This window comes from Acomys russatus, chromosome 23 (genome assembly GCF_903995435.1).
Source record: "Acomys russatus chromosome 23, mAcoRus1.1, whole genome shotgun sequence".
NCBI classification, from domain to species: Eukaryota; Metazoa; Chordata; class Mammalia; order Rodentia; family Muridae; genus Acomys; species Acomys russatus.
The window spans coordinates 42,765,253-42,778,205 of record NC_067159.1 but is presented as its reverse complement, the minus strand read 5'-3'; the positions used below and the strand labels follow the sequence as shown (position 1 = coordinate 42,778,205).

The 12,953-nt window shown below is 37.8% G+C and overlaps 1 protein-coding gene across 2 annotated transcripts in view; it reads left to right on the top strand.

The window, feature by feature from the left end:
* Bmpr1b (bone morphogenetic protein receptor type 1B) overlaps positions 1-12,953 on the top strand; it is a 46,539-nt gene that overhangs the window by 5,088 nt on the left and 28,498 nt on the right. The window contains exons 2-5 of one of the 2 annotated variants that reach the window (XM_051165898.1): positions 3,505-3,607; positions 4,080-4,182; positions 10,868-10,964; positions 11,909-12,047. In XM_051165898.1, coding sequence (XP_051021855.1) covers positions 3,505-3,607; positions 4,080-4,182; positions 10,868-10,964; positions 11,909-12,047 — 442 coding nt within the window. Of the gene's footprint in view, positions 1-3,498; positions 3,608-4,079; positions 4,183-10,867; positions 10,965-11,908; positions 12,048-12,953 lie in introns of those variants that run through there. The other variant, XM_051165897.1, reaches the window with a different exon arrangement.

Sequence of the window (12,953 nt, the reverse complement as noted above, 5' to 3'; positions counted from 1 at the left end):
TTATCTGTGTTGGAATTTTTTGAGAACTTCCTGTGCTCCCTTGAAAGTTAAATAGGTATGTTCAAAGTCAGGGTGTGTTTTGTCAGTCGGCCCTTTAAAATGGATTCTGATTGCAGCCTAAACTTAAAGGAAATTCAAGGATTCCGGAATTTGGTACAACTTTAGCAATGTTCAGGGCTTATGTATTGATCATTGAAGAGAGCTGTAAATCCTTGGAGGCATGCAAGAGTGGTTTGCTCTCATAATCTCTGAACTATCTTTCTAGCCCCATTTCCCTCACTTTAAATAAAGGAATTGTTGAAATCATTTTATATATAACTCGAGAAATTGCTTCCTTTCCCTCAACGATAACTCACAAAGCAAGAGGGTCCCAGAAGGCTGTTCTAAACCCATTTGATGAGAAATGAGAGGAGTTCAAATCTTTGCAGTTTCTAGATGCATAGCAGCCTAACAAAGGATCACTACCTCCCTCAAACCTCCAAAGCAGGCATACCCCTTCCGGGTTAGTATGAGTTCACTAGGTGACATTGCAAGTATTCTAAAGCAGTCAGCCTGCTTCCCACTATGTGGCTGTTTCAAACTTTCCTTTGCTTTTGGAATACTGGAAAAATTTAAGAGACTTGATATGAAGTGCTATCTACCCAAGGACTGTAACAAATGTTATTACTACTCTGACCTCATATAACCTTTGGCTTCCTAAGTGTTTTACATTTTTCTTCAATAAGTACAGGAACACTGAGAATCCATGACTCATTTTCTTGGTATGCACCCTACTTCCATTCGATTTGTCACTGGCTCTTCCCCACCTGTAACACAGAGGGACTGCACTGACAGTTCTATTAATTGAGTGTGTCACGGCCCATCTCATTCATAATCATTATTGTAACCAAACGATTCATTCTACATGCATTATGTAATTCACTTCTTAAAACTTTTTCCTGCTTTGATTTCCTTTGTGATTCTTCATTGTACCACTTCCTACATTATGAAAATGATCACACAAGCTTGGACACCCAGGCAGCAGAGTATTTAAGAAAAAAAAAAAAACTGCTATCAGAGAGTAATTGTCCTTTATGACACCTAATAGCCACCTTGGTAGTGAGAAGGATTGGTTAGCTTGGACTCAAGACGATTGGTGCTTGCTACAGAGTTAAAGGCTTTCAGGTAATGCTTAGGCTTCTGTAATTGTCCTGTACATTTCTAGGTAACGGTGCTTGTTGGACAGAAACTGCAGTGTGAAGTTTATAAATTACATTTGCTATGTGGCAGATAATAAAACACTATGATAATTATCTCTTTTCTTAGTCTCCATATATTTTATTTCTATCTGAATTTATGACAAAATATACTGTGATTCTTTTCTCCGAGATGCCTATGTCTTGTCTTCACATGCATACATACATACATTTATATATATTAAATTTATTTTTGTTTTATGTGTTTGGGTATTTTGCTTGCACATGCGTATGTGTACCACACTTGTTTATAAACCCAGGAGAAGTAAAAAGAAGGTGCTGGATGTTTGAAACTGAAGTGACAGATGGTTTTCAGCCACCATGTGTGTGTTAGGATTCAGGTCTTCTGGAAAAGAAACTAGTTGCTGTTAATTTCTGAGCCATAACCTCAGCCTCACCCCCTTCTTTTTATTTGTAGCTCTCAGATCTGCAAACAGGTTTGTATTTTTTTTAAAGCTTGATTTACTCTCCCCAGTGTTTGTATTGTAAGTTGCCAACAAATTTATTCCCATTTTATTATTTATTTTGAATTGCCTTGATGCCTATTTCTGGACATTTTGATTATGAGTAATACATTATATTATCTCAGATTTAATGTATTATGTTGACTTCTCTACTGGCTAGGAATACCAAATGAGAAATATTTTACACAAATAGACTGAATACGTAGGAAAAACATCAAAAGATTCATCATTATTTACTCACATTGTTAGGAGTGAAGGTCCATCTTATTTATTGCCTTCAGTAGTGTGTTTACACTGCCATTGAGGTGTCAAGGAGTTGACTAAAGAGCTCCAATGAATTTGAGCATGGGCTGTTCAGAGGCAGTTTCTCTTCTACAACAATATTCATACATTTGACCTTAGTGTAACACAGATTTATCACTGGCCCCTCCTTGCCATTTATTAGTATGTTTCAACTCTGCCCTTCTAGCTTGTATAAACTGAGACATGCTGGGTCACTTGAGACTTTAAAAGTAAGTAAACGATTGCAAGGGTGTTGATGCTAACTGAAGGGCTCCTGCATGGCAGAATGCTGCTTGCACTGATGCGAGTGGAACCTACAAATCATGGGTAATACTTTTCTCACAGCTTTGTCCCCATGCCTTTTGGAACTCCATTGTCATATTTGTCTTGAACATTCCACATGCATATGGATGAGAAGAGGATGGGAGCTGTGGCTCCATACTTTATTTCTGAGGACACGGATGGCAGCTTGTGATCTATTGGGAACCCACAATAGAAGTCCTGATTTATGAAGAGAATATATCTGATTGCACACTGTCCTGTATATACAAGTTACTGTTTTCAGTTTAGTCCCAGGAGAGCAGAGCACAAGTATGAGTGAAGTAAGAAGAGCTCCTGATGCTGTAATTATTTCTGTTCAACATTATATGGTTGTATTTTCTCATGAAGTCACTTCTACCTTGTGCAGAATAGGAATAGTATTTTCTTTAAATTATTGATAAGAAGATGAAATGTCCTAGAACAACTGAAAGTTAATTTTATAGATAGAAACATTAAAATGTAGTTATATCAAACCTTTCATTCTATTTTCCATTTTTATCCATGCCCAACAGTATTTGCTCCATGCTTAATTTCTTGCTGTCTACCCCTCCAGCGCTAAGCCAAGCACTTAGAACCATGACCTTTATTGCTTAGCCTGTATTTGGCTGACCCTGCTCCTGCCTGTCTTCAACCACTATGCCATAGATGGGTGGTGTGTTACTGCCACCAATGAGAGACCCAGCTCTCTTGATAGCATAGGTTCCAGCTTTGCCATGCCTTACTCTCTCATCTCTGTCTCTGTCTCAGTTTCTGTCTCTGTCTCCCTCTGTGTCCCCCACTTCTCTCTCACTATCGCACTGACCTTGTGATATTTGGGGAATTACTGAAGCTCTCTGACCATTAGTGTCCTCACATAAAGGACAAGGATAGGACTATCTTCCTCAGGTTGTCTGTCTGGGAAGGTGAAAGAACAAGAAAAGTTCACTAAGAGTGTCAGTGCTAAATGGTAATAATGATGTGAGGAAATTTTGATCCTTCTCTCTCTCAAGATTCTAAGTGAAGATGAAGCCATATGCTTTTAATGATTGGTGCATCTGCTTTCATATATGCAAATGCTGAGATGTCTTCAACAGTTTGTAGTTAAAAAAAAATAATCGGTGATTATTTTCTGTGCAATGAAGCCAGTGGTATCACGGTTCACTATTTTCCTAAGTCCTGTGTTCTCTTCTCTCACTCTCTTGCTTTTCCTATTTGGTCTTCAGCACAGATGGGTATTGCTTCACGATGATAGAAGAAGATGACTCTGGGATGCCTGTTGTCACCTCTGGATGTCTAGGACTAGAAGGGTCAGATTTTCAATGTCGCGTAAGGACAATAACCTGAATTTACTTTGTAACTTGCATTGGCAAAATAAAATAACCCCTTTGTCATGGCTATCCCATGTTGAGTGGTTTGCAGAATAATTGAAAATTCTCTTTATCCTTTGTTTTCAAACCATGTTTTTTTAAAATCAGCTATTAACATCTTGCTTAGTTTCCAATTAGACTATCCTTAAAAATCCAGATTATCTGTTGATTAAACTGAGACTTCATTATTTACCTATTCAATTTATGCTGATTGTTACAAGAATAATAATATTTTTATTGAAGAGGAAATGATGTAATGGTACATGATAGTTTGAAATAAATTTCCTCGTAGAAAGCAACATTTCCAAGATTTTGAGCAAAATCGTTAGCATTTTAAATGTGTTCTCTAGTGATAATCTGTTAAATTTTTGATGATGTGACATTGAAAATGTAGAGGAAACCTACTAATAGCTGTTTGTGTTCCATTTTAGGACACTCCCATTCCTCATCAGAGAAGATCAATTGAGTGCTGCACAGAAAGGAATGAATGTAACAAGGACCTGCACCCCACGCTGCCCCCACTGAAGAACAGAGGTACGTCAGGGGAGGAGGGGCTTCGGCTTCCTGAGGCTGAGCACTGGGCTCTTCCTCCTTGCCAGATTCCGTGGTGCCCTGACCATGCTTCGTTTTTAATTGGTTTCCTTACCGGCTGCTGGAGTAGAGAGCAAGATCACAACTGTCCTTGTCCTTTGACCACTGTGCAGACAGACTGTGGCTGTGTATAGCTTTATTCTTACAGTCCTTGTTGCTCTGTTTGTTCCCACCTCTCTCCAGAAAGCTCCAGCTCAGGAAGTGTACTGTGTGCTGCTGGGAGGTAAAGAAAGAAATAGTACTGTACACCTACTCCATAAAATGATTCAGGATTCGGAATGAACTATATCTTATATGCCATAATATGCATTCAGATAACAAAACCCTTAGAAATGACTGAATAAAAGGTTGTTTGGTCTACCGCATTTTACTTTATCTTCACGGCAATCTGTTTTATATTAAATTAATAGCATATTTCTAAAACAGGAAATGTGTTTAATAGTTTTAACTTCAAATTTTATATACTTGGATATATTTAAAATAATAGTCATTGCATTCTTAAAGACTTTTGGTACAGGTTTTGACAACAGCTTCTAGATTTCCCCTCCCTTGTGCTCATCACAAATAAGTGATTTTTAAATGTTGTGGACTCCTAATTCTTATGTGCATAATTTAAAATGAAACTTCATGATTGACATTATTTCTTGAGAGCATAATTACCACAAAATATAATGGCATTTTGTATTTTTGATGACGTTTCATAAATATGTTCCCATTATAGTGTTGAAGCTTTTCAGATTAATGTATATAGATTCAGAAAAAAAAAACAGGTTTTTAACTTATTTCTCAAGCAGCCTTGTGTTAGGGACACAGAAATGGATGAAGAAAATATTGTTTGCAAAAAGGGTACACCAAGTTGTAAGAATTAACATGTAAAAACTTAGCTTGCGTTTGATCTTTAGTATCTCATTAGTAGAATTAGTTTACAAATTATATTAGGGAAGGTTCAGTAACCTTATTGTTCCTTTGATAAAATACCCTGACAAAAAGCAACCTTGAGAAAAAAGAGCTTATTTTGATTTATAGTTCCAGGACACGAGGGGGTGGGGGTAGAGGTTGGAGTGGAGTCAGCCTATCAAAAAGTAATATGCTTCTTCCTTCAAGTCTTTACCTCAAACAGTGCCAGTAGCTGAGGAACAAGTGCATAAGCCTGGCCGGGGAGCAGTGGCGGGGGGAGGTGCGAGCATGTCTCACTCAAAGGACAAGATCATACTCCTGGCCCCCATATGCTTATTGCCATCTCATAATAAAAATGCATTTAGTCCAACTTCAAAGACTTACCTATTCAGCACTGTTCAAAAGCACAAACTCTTTTCTAAAATCCAAGACTATTTCCCAGTATTACAAACAAACAAACAAACAAACCTAAAGTATGTGCTTTCAATATCCAAGGCATAGAGTGTGGATTCCCATTCCAAAATGAAGGAATAAGGCCATCAGAAAGAAGATGTTGACCAAAGCAAAACAAAAAACCCAGTAGCACAAAAGCCACCAAAGTTCTCTTTCAAGGGCTTAAACAACTGTATCCCTCCACCTCTGCAATATGCAGCATCTCTCCCTTTCTTGGGCTGGTTCTACTCCCAAATGCAACCCTCCTTAGATGTCTCGCCATTTTGGCATCTCCAGTAGCTTGGGATCTCCATTGAAACATAGACTTTCGTGAGGTGTTTTCAGCTGCCCAGCACACAGCTCTCAGTCATTTCTTGGTCTTGATGAGAATGAATGGGGTTTCCAGTTCAACTTGCTCTTCCACTGCTCATTCCCAGGGTGGAGAATTTTTGGCTGAGACTAGCAGCAGGAAGAATGGCATTTTCTGTAGCTACAGCAGCCAGAGCCATAGCCACAGCCATACCTGGAACCATAGCCACAGCCATACCTGTCCAAATGTGTTTGTTCTTGATATAAGCTAAAGAGTTTGGCTCATCATGGAAGATGGATTTTATTTTACTGGATTTTGGAGTGTAATCTATACAACTGTCTCTGATCCTGTGATGCAGCTGTCTTCACAAGCGTAGAAGAACTGTACAATTGGAGTATACAAATGTGGGGGAAATGCCAGTTTCTAAATAAAATAATTCATTCACTATTTAAAAAAAAAAAGAAACATAGACTTTCTCTTCATAGCTTTATGCGGTGGACTTTGGAGCCCCCTCACAGGGACTTTCACTCTGTTGATGCCTAGGCTTAGAGACTCTCTGCCATCATGGTGGAAGAATCTGTCACATCCTCAATATTCTGTCTTTCATGAGCCCACAATAAGTATGGCACTGACATGAGATTTTGCTGCCAGCTGAGGATGGAGCCTACTGTCCTTGAACTGTCTGAAGCACATTTTCTATGCTAAATCCACTAAAAGTATCCCTAGATATTTGTTTTCTTGGAGTAGGAAACTCCTCAGGTTCTCTCCTTTGAGAGATTAAAGGAGGTTCTCTCCCAGATTAAATCTGACCTTTAATCTGGTGGTATCTTGTCTCTAGGCCTTACCTGTTGCTCAGTGAAGCCCAGGAGGGCTCTTTTCAATGGTGTTAATCTTATAAACAGCAATAGCTACTTTTGAGCACACAGCTTGGCTGGAGGCTTACACTTCCTAATACTTGTTTCCTCTCCATACAGCTTTACATCTCTTCTGTATAAGAGTAATCAAGAATAACCCTGCCACAGACTCCACATTATGCTGCCTGAGATGTCCTGTGCCACAGAAATTCGCCCACTAGTTTAAATTCAGCCTTAAATAAATTCTCACCACATATGTAGAATGCAGCCAGACTCTTTACCCAAAATATTACATGAATTGCCATTAGCCCAGTTGCCATTTGAGTCTTTGTTCCCCCCTCTGAGACTTGAAGAGATGTGCTTACAGTGTCTTGTGTTACTCTGCACCCTCCTGTCTTTCAATCATTTACAAGAGTAGCCACTAAGCTTTGCCCACAGCGCTTTCCAGCCTGAAGTACAGAGTCTTCCCCGTCCCGCCACGTCATCGTCGTCAGGCTCACCACAGAAGCAAACCCACTTTGCTGCTACCACTTTCTGTGTTAGTTACTTTCCTTTTGGTATGACAGAATATCCTAACACATGGCAGCTTTGGGTAGAAATAGTTTAACTTCCAGAGTATATAGGGACCCTCAGGCTGTAGAAGGCACGTCGGCAGGACTGTGATGTTGGCAGATCATAAGGGCATGACAGCTAGTTCTGTAGCAAACGGCAGAAAGGCACAGAATCCTCAGAAATGACACATGAACAAGAATCAGGGATGGACAGGAGTTTACTAATGGGTGAGACAAACATATTAAATGAAAATTAAAATGACTAGTGCAAGCCCGGCATTATGCTAAGTATTACATGAACTAAACCATTTGAGTCTTATAACTCCATGAGATATTTAGGATGCATATTCAATTTAAAGATAAAAAAAATTACAGCATGGAGGATGTGACAGGATTTAGTTTTGTTATGGAACAGCTGGTGATTCTGTCTTGTTTCTCTGAGGGATCTCCACTTGCCTGCAGAGTTCTCAGTTGGTTGTACTTCCTGAGAAGCTAGAAGGGCAGCACAGGCAGAAACATGCTATCCTGAAAGAGACTGCGCCTCACTCCCCCCTGCCCCGCCCCCCTCCCCCCCCAGCACTGTCCTTCTCCTCTGAGTGTCTGGAAGAATTTCCTTCCAGGAATATTCCTGTTAGTACTCCAACTGCAGCCAATGACAGAGTAACACAAGACAAGCACAAACAGTGGAAACAGATATTTATTGATAGGGATTCATCTGTTCATGACCCGAGACAAGCAGGCAGCAGAGTTGACTGCAAGAGAGAATTATTGGGGAAAATACAGAATAACGCTAGCCCTAAGTACAGTGCTGGATGGTAAAGAAAGACTCCCTTAGGTCCTTGTGGTTTTGTTCCTGTCATAAGTCAGAAGTGTAAAGAGTAATCAAAACATGGTCTGCAGTTCACAGTGCACTCTGTGCTCTGCATCTACACGAAAAAGCAAAGAGGAACTGCAAAAATCATAGCATAGGAGAGAAAAAGGATTCTGGGCTTATTGAAAATTCATTATGATCCTTTGGTTAGACTTAATTTTAGTAGAGGAACATTCTCTTGTATTCCTAAAGTTGTCCTTAAAATTGGAAATATAGTGTAATCTGTGTTTTCCAGGAGAAGCAAATATTCCAGTCTTTACATGTATATGTGGGACACAGAGGCAAGAAGCTTAGTAAAGTACTACACTGAATAAAATTATAGATTATTTACTTTTGAGAACCTATAAGTTATTTTTAACATGTATTAAATAATATTTTGCAAGCGGTATGTGTGCTAATTATGACTCCTGTTTGTAATGGCTTTTAGGACAATACTTAAGTAGTTCAAGCTTCTAAACTCTTTACCCTGGGCTACTTATAACAGTTCTGAATTCGATAATTTTTTTTTAAAAAACCTACTAATTTCCAATGATTTTCACTTAGTCTTTAGAGATACCGCCTACTTTCACTTATATTTACAGATAGTATGAAGTAGGAGTGATAAGAACATATCTCAGGCCACCGAATAATCATATCAGCGACTGTTATCAGATTTGTCAAGAAAAACTATAAATATCTGTGGGTAGAGTTTGAAATAACTAATCCAAGCATTTTATGCAGCGTTGCAAAGTAAGTTTATTTTCAACTAGCTGGTTAATATTCCAGTAACAAGGGAATATATATATATATATATATATATATATATATATATATTGTATTATGTACCTATTTGTAAAACAGTAACCTTGTTCATATTTGTAGTAAGAACTCTGAATTATTTAAAAGTGACTAGCATAACAATATTGTCCTGCAACCTCAGATTGTGTAAATGAATACAGGCACACAAAATGAATAAAGGAAAAGGAATGTGAATACAAATGCATATATATATATGTTTATGAGGAATGTTTTGTGTGAGGAGTGATCAGAGAGCAAGAGAATTATAGCACACATGATAAAATACAAATAGTGAGAACTGTGGATGAAGGATATCTTGGAAGTCTTCATTCGAGTTTTTGTCCAAGTATAAATGATTATATTGATAATTAATTAGAAATTGTTTCAGTCTTCTTAAATGGTATTTGGTAATGTGTATGAGGAGATTTGTAATACCTGTCCTCAGAAGAAATAGTTTTACATCTGAGAAAGTTAAAGAAGTAGACATAATCATAATCAAAGACATGTCTGTGTTAATTACATAATTGTATATACTATAAAATACCTGCATTATAACAAAAGCTCTTTTTTTATATATAACAAAAGCTCTTAAATACATCACAACAAAGGGGTGGTTTCTAATTGGGATGCATCTATGCAAAATATTATCTCATCTTTGAAGACAACTTATTGTGGGAAATGTTCACAATATTTTAAACAAAAATAGTTTAGCTAGCATAGTGGCAGATATTATAACCTCAGTCCTCAAGGCTAAAGCAGAATGATGTGAAGTTTCAGACAGCCTGAGTTATACAGTAATAATTTCTCCATAAAAGACAGAGAAAAGAATCTAATTCAAGATGATATAATATCCTTGAGAAATACCTTTTTGGTTAATAATTTTGTTCATTGAAGTGATATAATAATGGCACATACTTCTGTCAGCAATTTGTTAGGAATGTAATGATTTCATATATTATAGTTAATTGGTCATTTTAAATTTTTTTCATGAAGCATATACTACTTTTTACTGGAAAAAGTCACATTTTAATGAGAGAAAAATATCTTGCCAAATTTGAATATGTCTTATCTATGTCTGGGAACAGCTGGGAAAACATCTTGTATTGGCCAAAGTCATACCTTATAATCCTCCCCTTTATAATTAAGTAGTAGCCATTGTTGCTTTTCTCAGGGGCATGTTGTACCTTTCATAAGGCAGCTAACTCTGTCATTGTGTGATTGTACTTGATTTCAACTCATTTTTCAAAAAAATGTCCTGAGCCACATGCATAAAAGTCACTTGGGGTGATTGGTTTAAAAAAGTTATTTTGAATAAATACATCTAGGTTTAAACTCAATAAATGTACATTTGTATCAATGGTCCCCTAAGACATTTTAATCCACATGAAGCTTGAGAAAGCTCACTTTAAGCAAATCTGATTGGTCTAGAACTTGAGTTAATAAAAAGTACACTATAATCATATCTGTCTTTTAAAGGCCATGAGGTGTCCTTATGCTGTGCATCTATCAGACAGCAACTTTGGGTATAGTGAATTGAGATTTCTTTTTGTTTCTTATCCAAAGAATATTCTAGATGCCAGGTGAGAAGAGCCTTCCAACCTACGACTTGACTCTGGGATCCATGTCAGTTCCGGCTTGGATGTTAGGTCCAGTGACCCATTTACTCCCCTTGTATTCCTCTTGTTGGTTCATTCTCTGTCAGGTCAATCCGTCCATGGAGGGGATGCATGCTATTGAAATCTCATCTAGCTGAGTGGATTCATCCTTGCCAAGTACACTGTTTTGAGTATATATGCCCCACCCCACCCCCAGCAAGTTAAAAGGTTTTTTTCTGATCATTTATCATTATTGACAATTTCATTTACTGTCAACTTGTGGAAAAGAGTTCAACCATTTTAAGTAATGATGTATGCTGTTTTGTGGCCTTCTTTTTCAGATTTTGTTGATGGACCTATACACCACAAGGCCTTACTTATATCTGTGACTGTCTGTAGTTTACTCTTGGTCTTCATTATTTTATTCTGTTACTTCAGGTAAGTGTTAAATATATACATGGAGTTTCACACTCAGAGTGACATGAGATACTGCTGTTGCCTGTCAGGGTTTTGGATCACAGCTTTCTTTGCCCCTAGAGCTTAGGTTTATCTGAAAAATATCTATTACTGTTGACAAAGATTTACCCCAAGCTATAAATAACTACCTGTTTCATTTCCTTTTCAGACATCACAACATTTCATATAGAATTTTCATTCCTAAGGAAACATGGATAATTGGAAAATGTAATGACTAGCTATGACTTAGGTTAAACAAAAAACAAAAACAAAAATACCAAAAACATATGGGAGTCCAAATGCGTTCTGTAATTTCTTATTTCCTGACTACAAATTTCTCTAGTATTACAACTTTTATAGAGTAAACATTAAAATAAACTAAGCTTAGTTATATTAATGTTTTAAGTCAAGAAGTTATTTTCTACTTTGTGAAATATAAAGATTTAGATGTCTGTAGCATTTGAAATCAGGCTATTCCGCTGTAGCACTCTACAAGTATATCAGATAGTTAGGATACATTTTTGGAAGACATTAGAATAGCATGTTTTAAGGCTTAATTTGATGTCGTAGTTACTGTATTGTCTTGTACATCTTCTTATGTGAAAGGATTTCCTCATATATCTTTTATAAATGAAAGAACCTCCATGTTTTATTACTTAGGGACCTTAAAGGAAGTGCTTCTAAGAAACGGATATTGGAGCTATTTGGAAATGCCATCAGAATTTAGTCTGCTTATATATAGCATTTGAGAGGCATAGAGAAGAAAGATTGCACATGATTGAGTGAAAAACATTCCCCGGGTAGCAAATAGCATTTGTCCTTGTGTTTATTGCTAAATTCCACGATTGAAGTTTCTCTGTAATGTTTCACATTGTCATTGCATTTCAATGTTTAAAACTATCTCCTTCATCCATTCTTGTCTCTAGGTATAAGAGACAAGAAGCCAGACCTCGGTACAGCATTGGGCTAGAGCAGGAGGAAACTTACATTCCTCCTGGAGAGTCCCTGAGAGACTTAATTGAGCAGTCTCAGAGCTCGGGAAGTGGATCAGGCCTCCCTCTGCTGGTAGGAGACGATATAACATGAATTCCAAGGAAATGTGTTCTCAGAGGCATTGTCAGTTTCGCTTTAGCTATACAGAGCAGTAGACAAGGGGAGGGCTCAGTGCCTGTTTGGTGTCACATCTTACATGCTGGGCTTCCAGATAACATTTGACATGTGGAGAGTGAGGTTATGGTTTTCAATGCAAGTATCTATTTACAAGCCAGACCTCAGACATCCTGACCAAGAGTGAGTTAGAAAACAGTAACTGTGGGCCCTCTGCCTTCTGTTTCTGGTGAGGATAGCATTACTGTGCTTTGATCTGGTTTTGAAAGCAAAAAACATCACCAATGTCTGCGAAGGGAGAAGGCTGCCCCTCAGAGGCCGGGTAAGGTTTCTGTCTGAGCTCTGTCTTTTCCATTCATGAGAGGTAAAACTTCTCATTGTGAGCCCTGCCAACTTCGTTGAGAACATATTCTAAATCAAGACACTTGCTTGGCTGAGAAAAGCGTTTGATTCTTTTATGGACCACAAAGGAAAGTGGCTGGAATTAAGTATGAAAGTAATTTCAATGTAAAATTAATTTTCTGAACAGCTTTATTATCATAGAGAGAAAGGAGAATGAGAGAGAATACATATGAATATGTGTGGGTACATATATGCCATGGTGTGCATGTGGAGGTCAGAGGTAACTTGCAGGCATTGGTTCTTCGCCTCGCATTGATGGAGTCTCGAACTCAGGCCTGGTGGCACCTGCTTTTACTCACTGAGCCATCTCCCTGGCCCCTTAGCAACTCTTTGACTCTCAGACTTCAGGGTTTCCTTCTGACTTGCATGTCTTCTTGACTTCTTGTGCTTATGCATCCATTTTAGTCACTATAAGCAGAATGATAATACGCAGGACATTAAAAATTACCGTTTCTAATGATC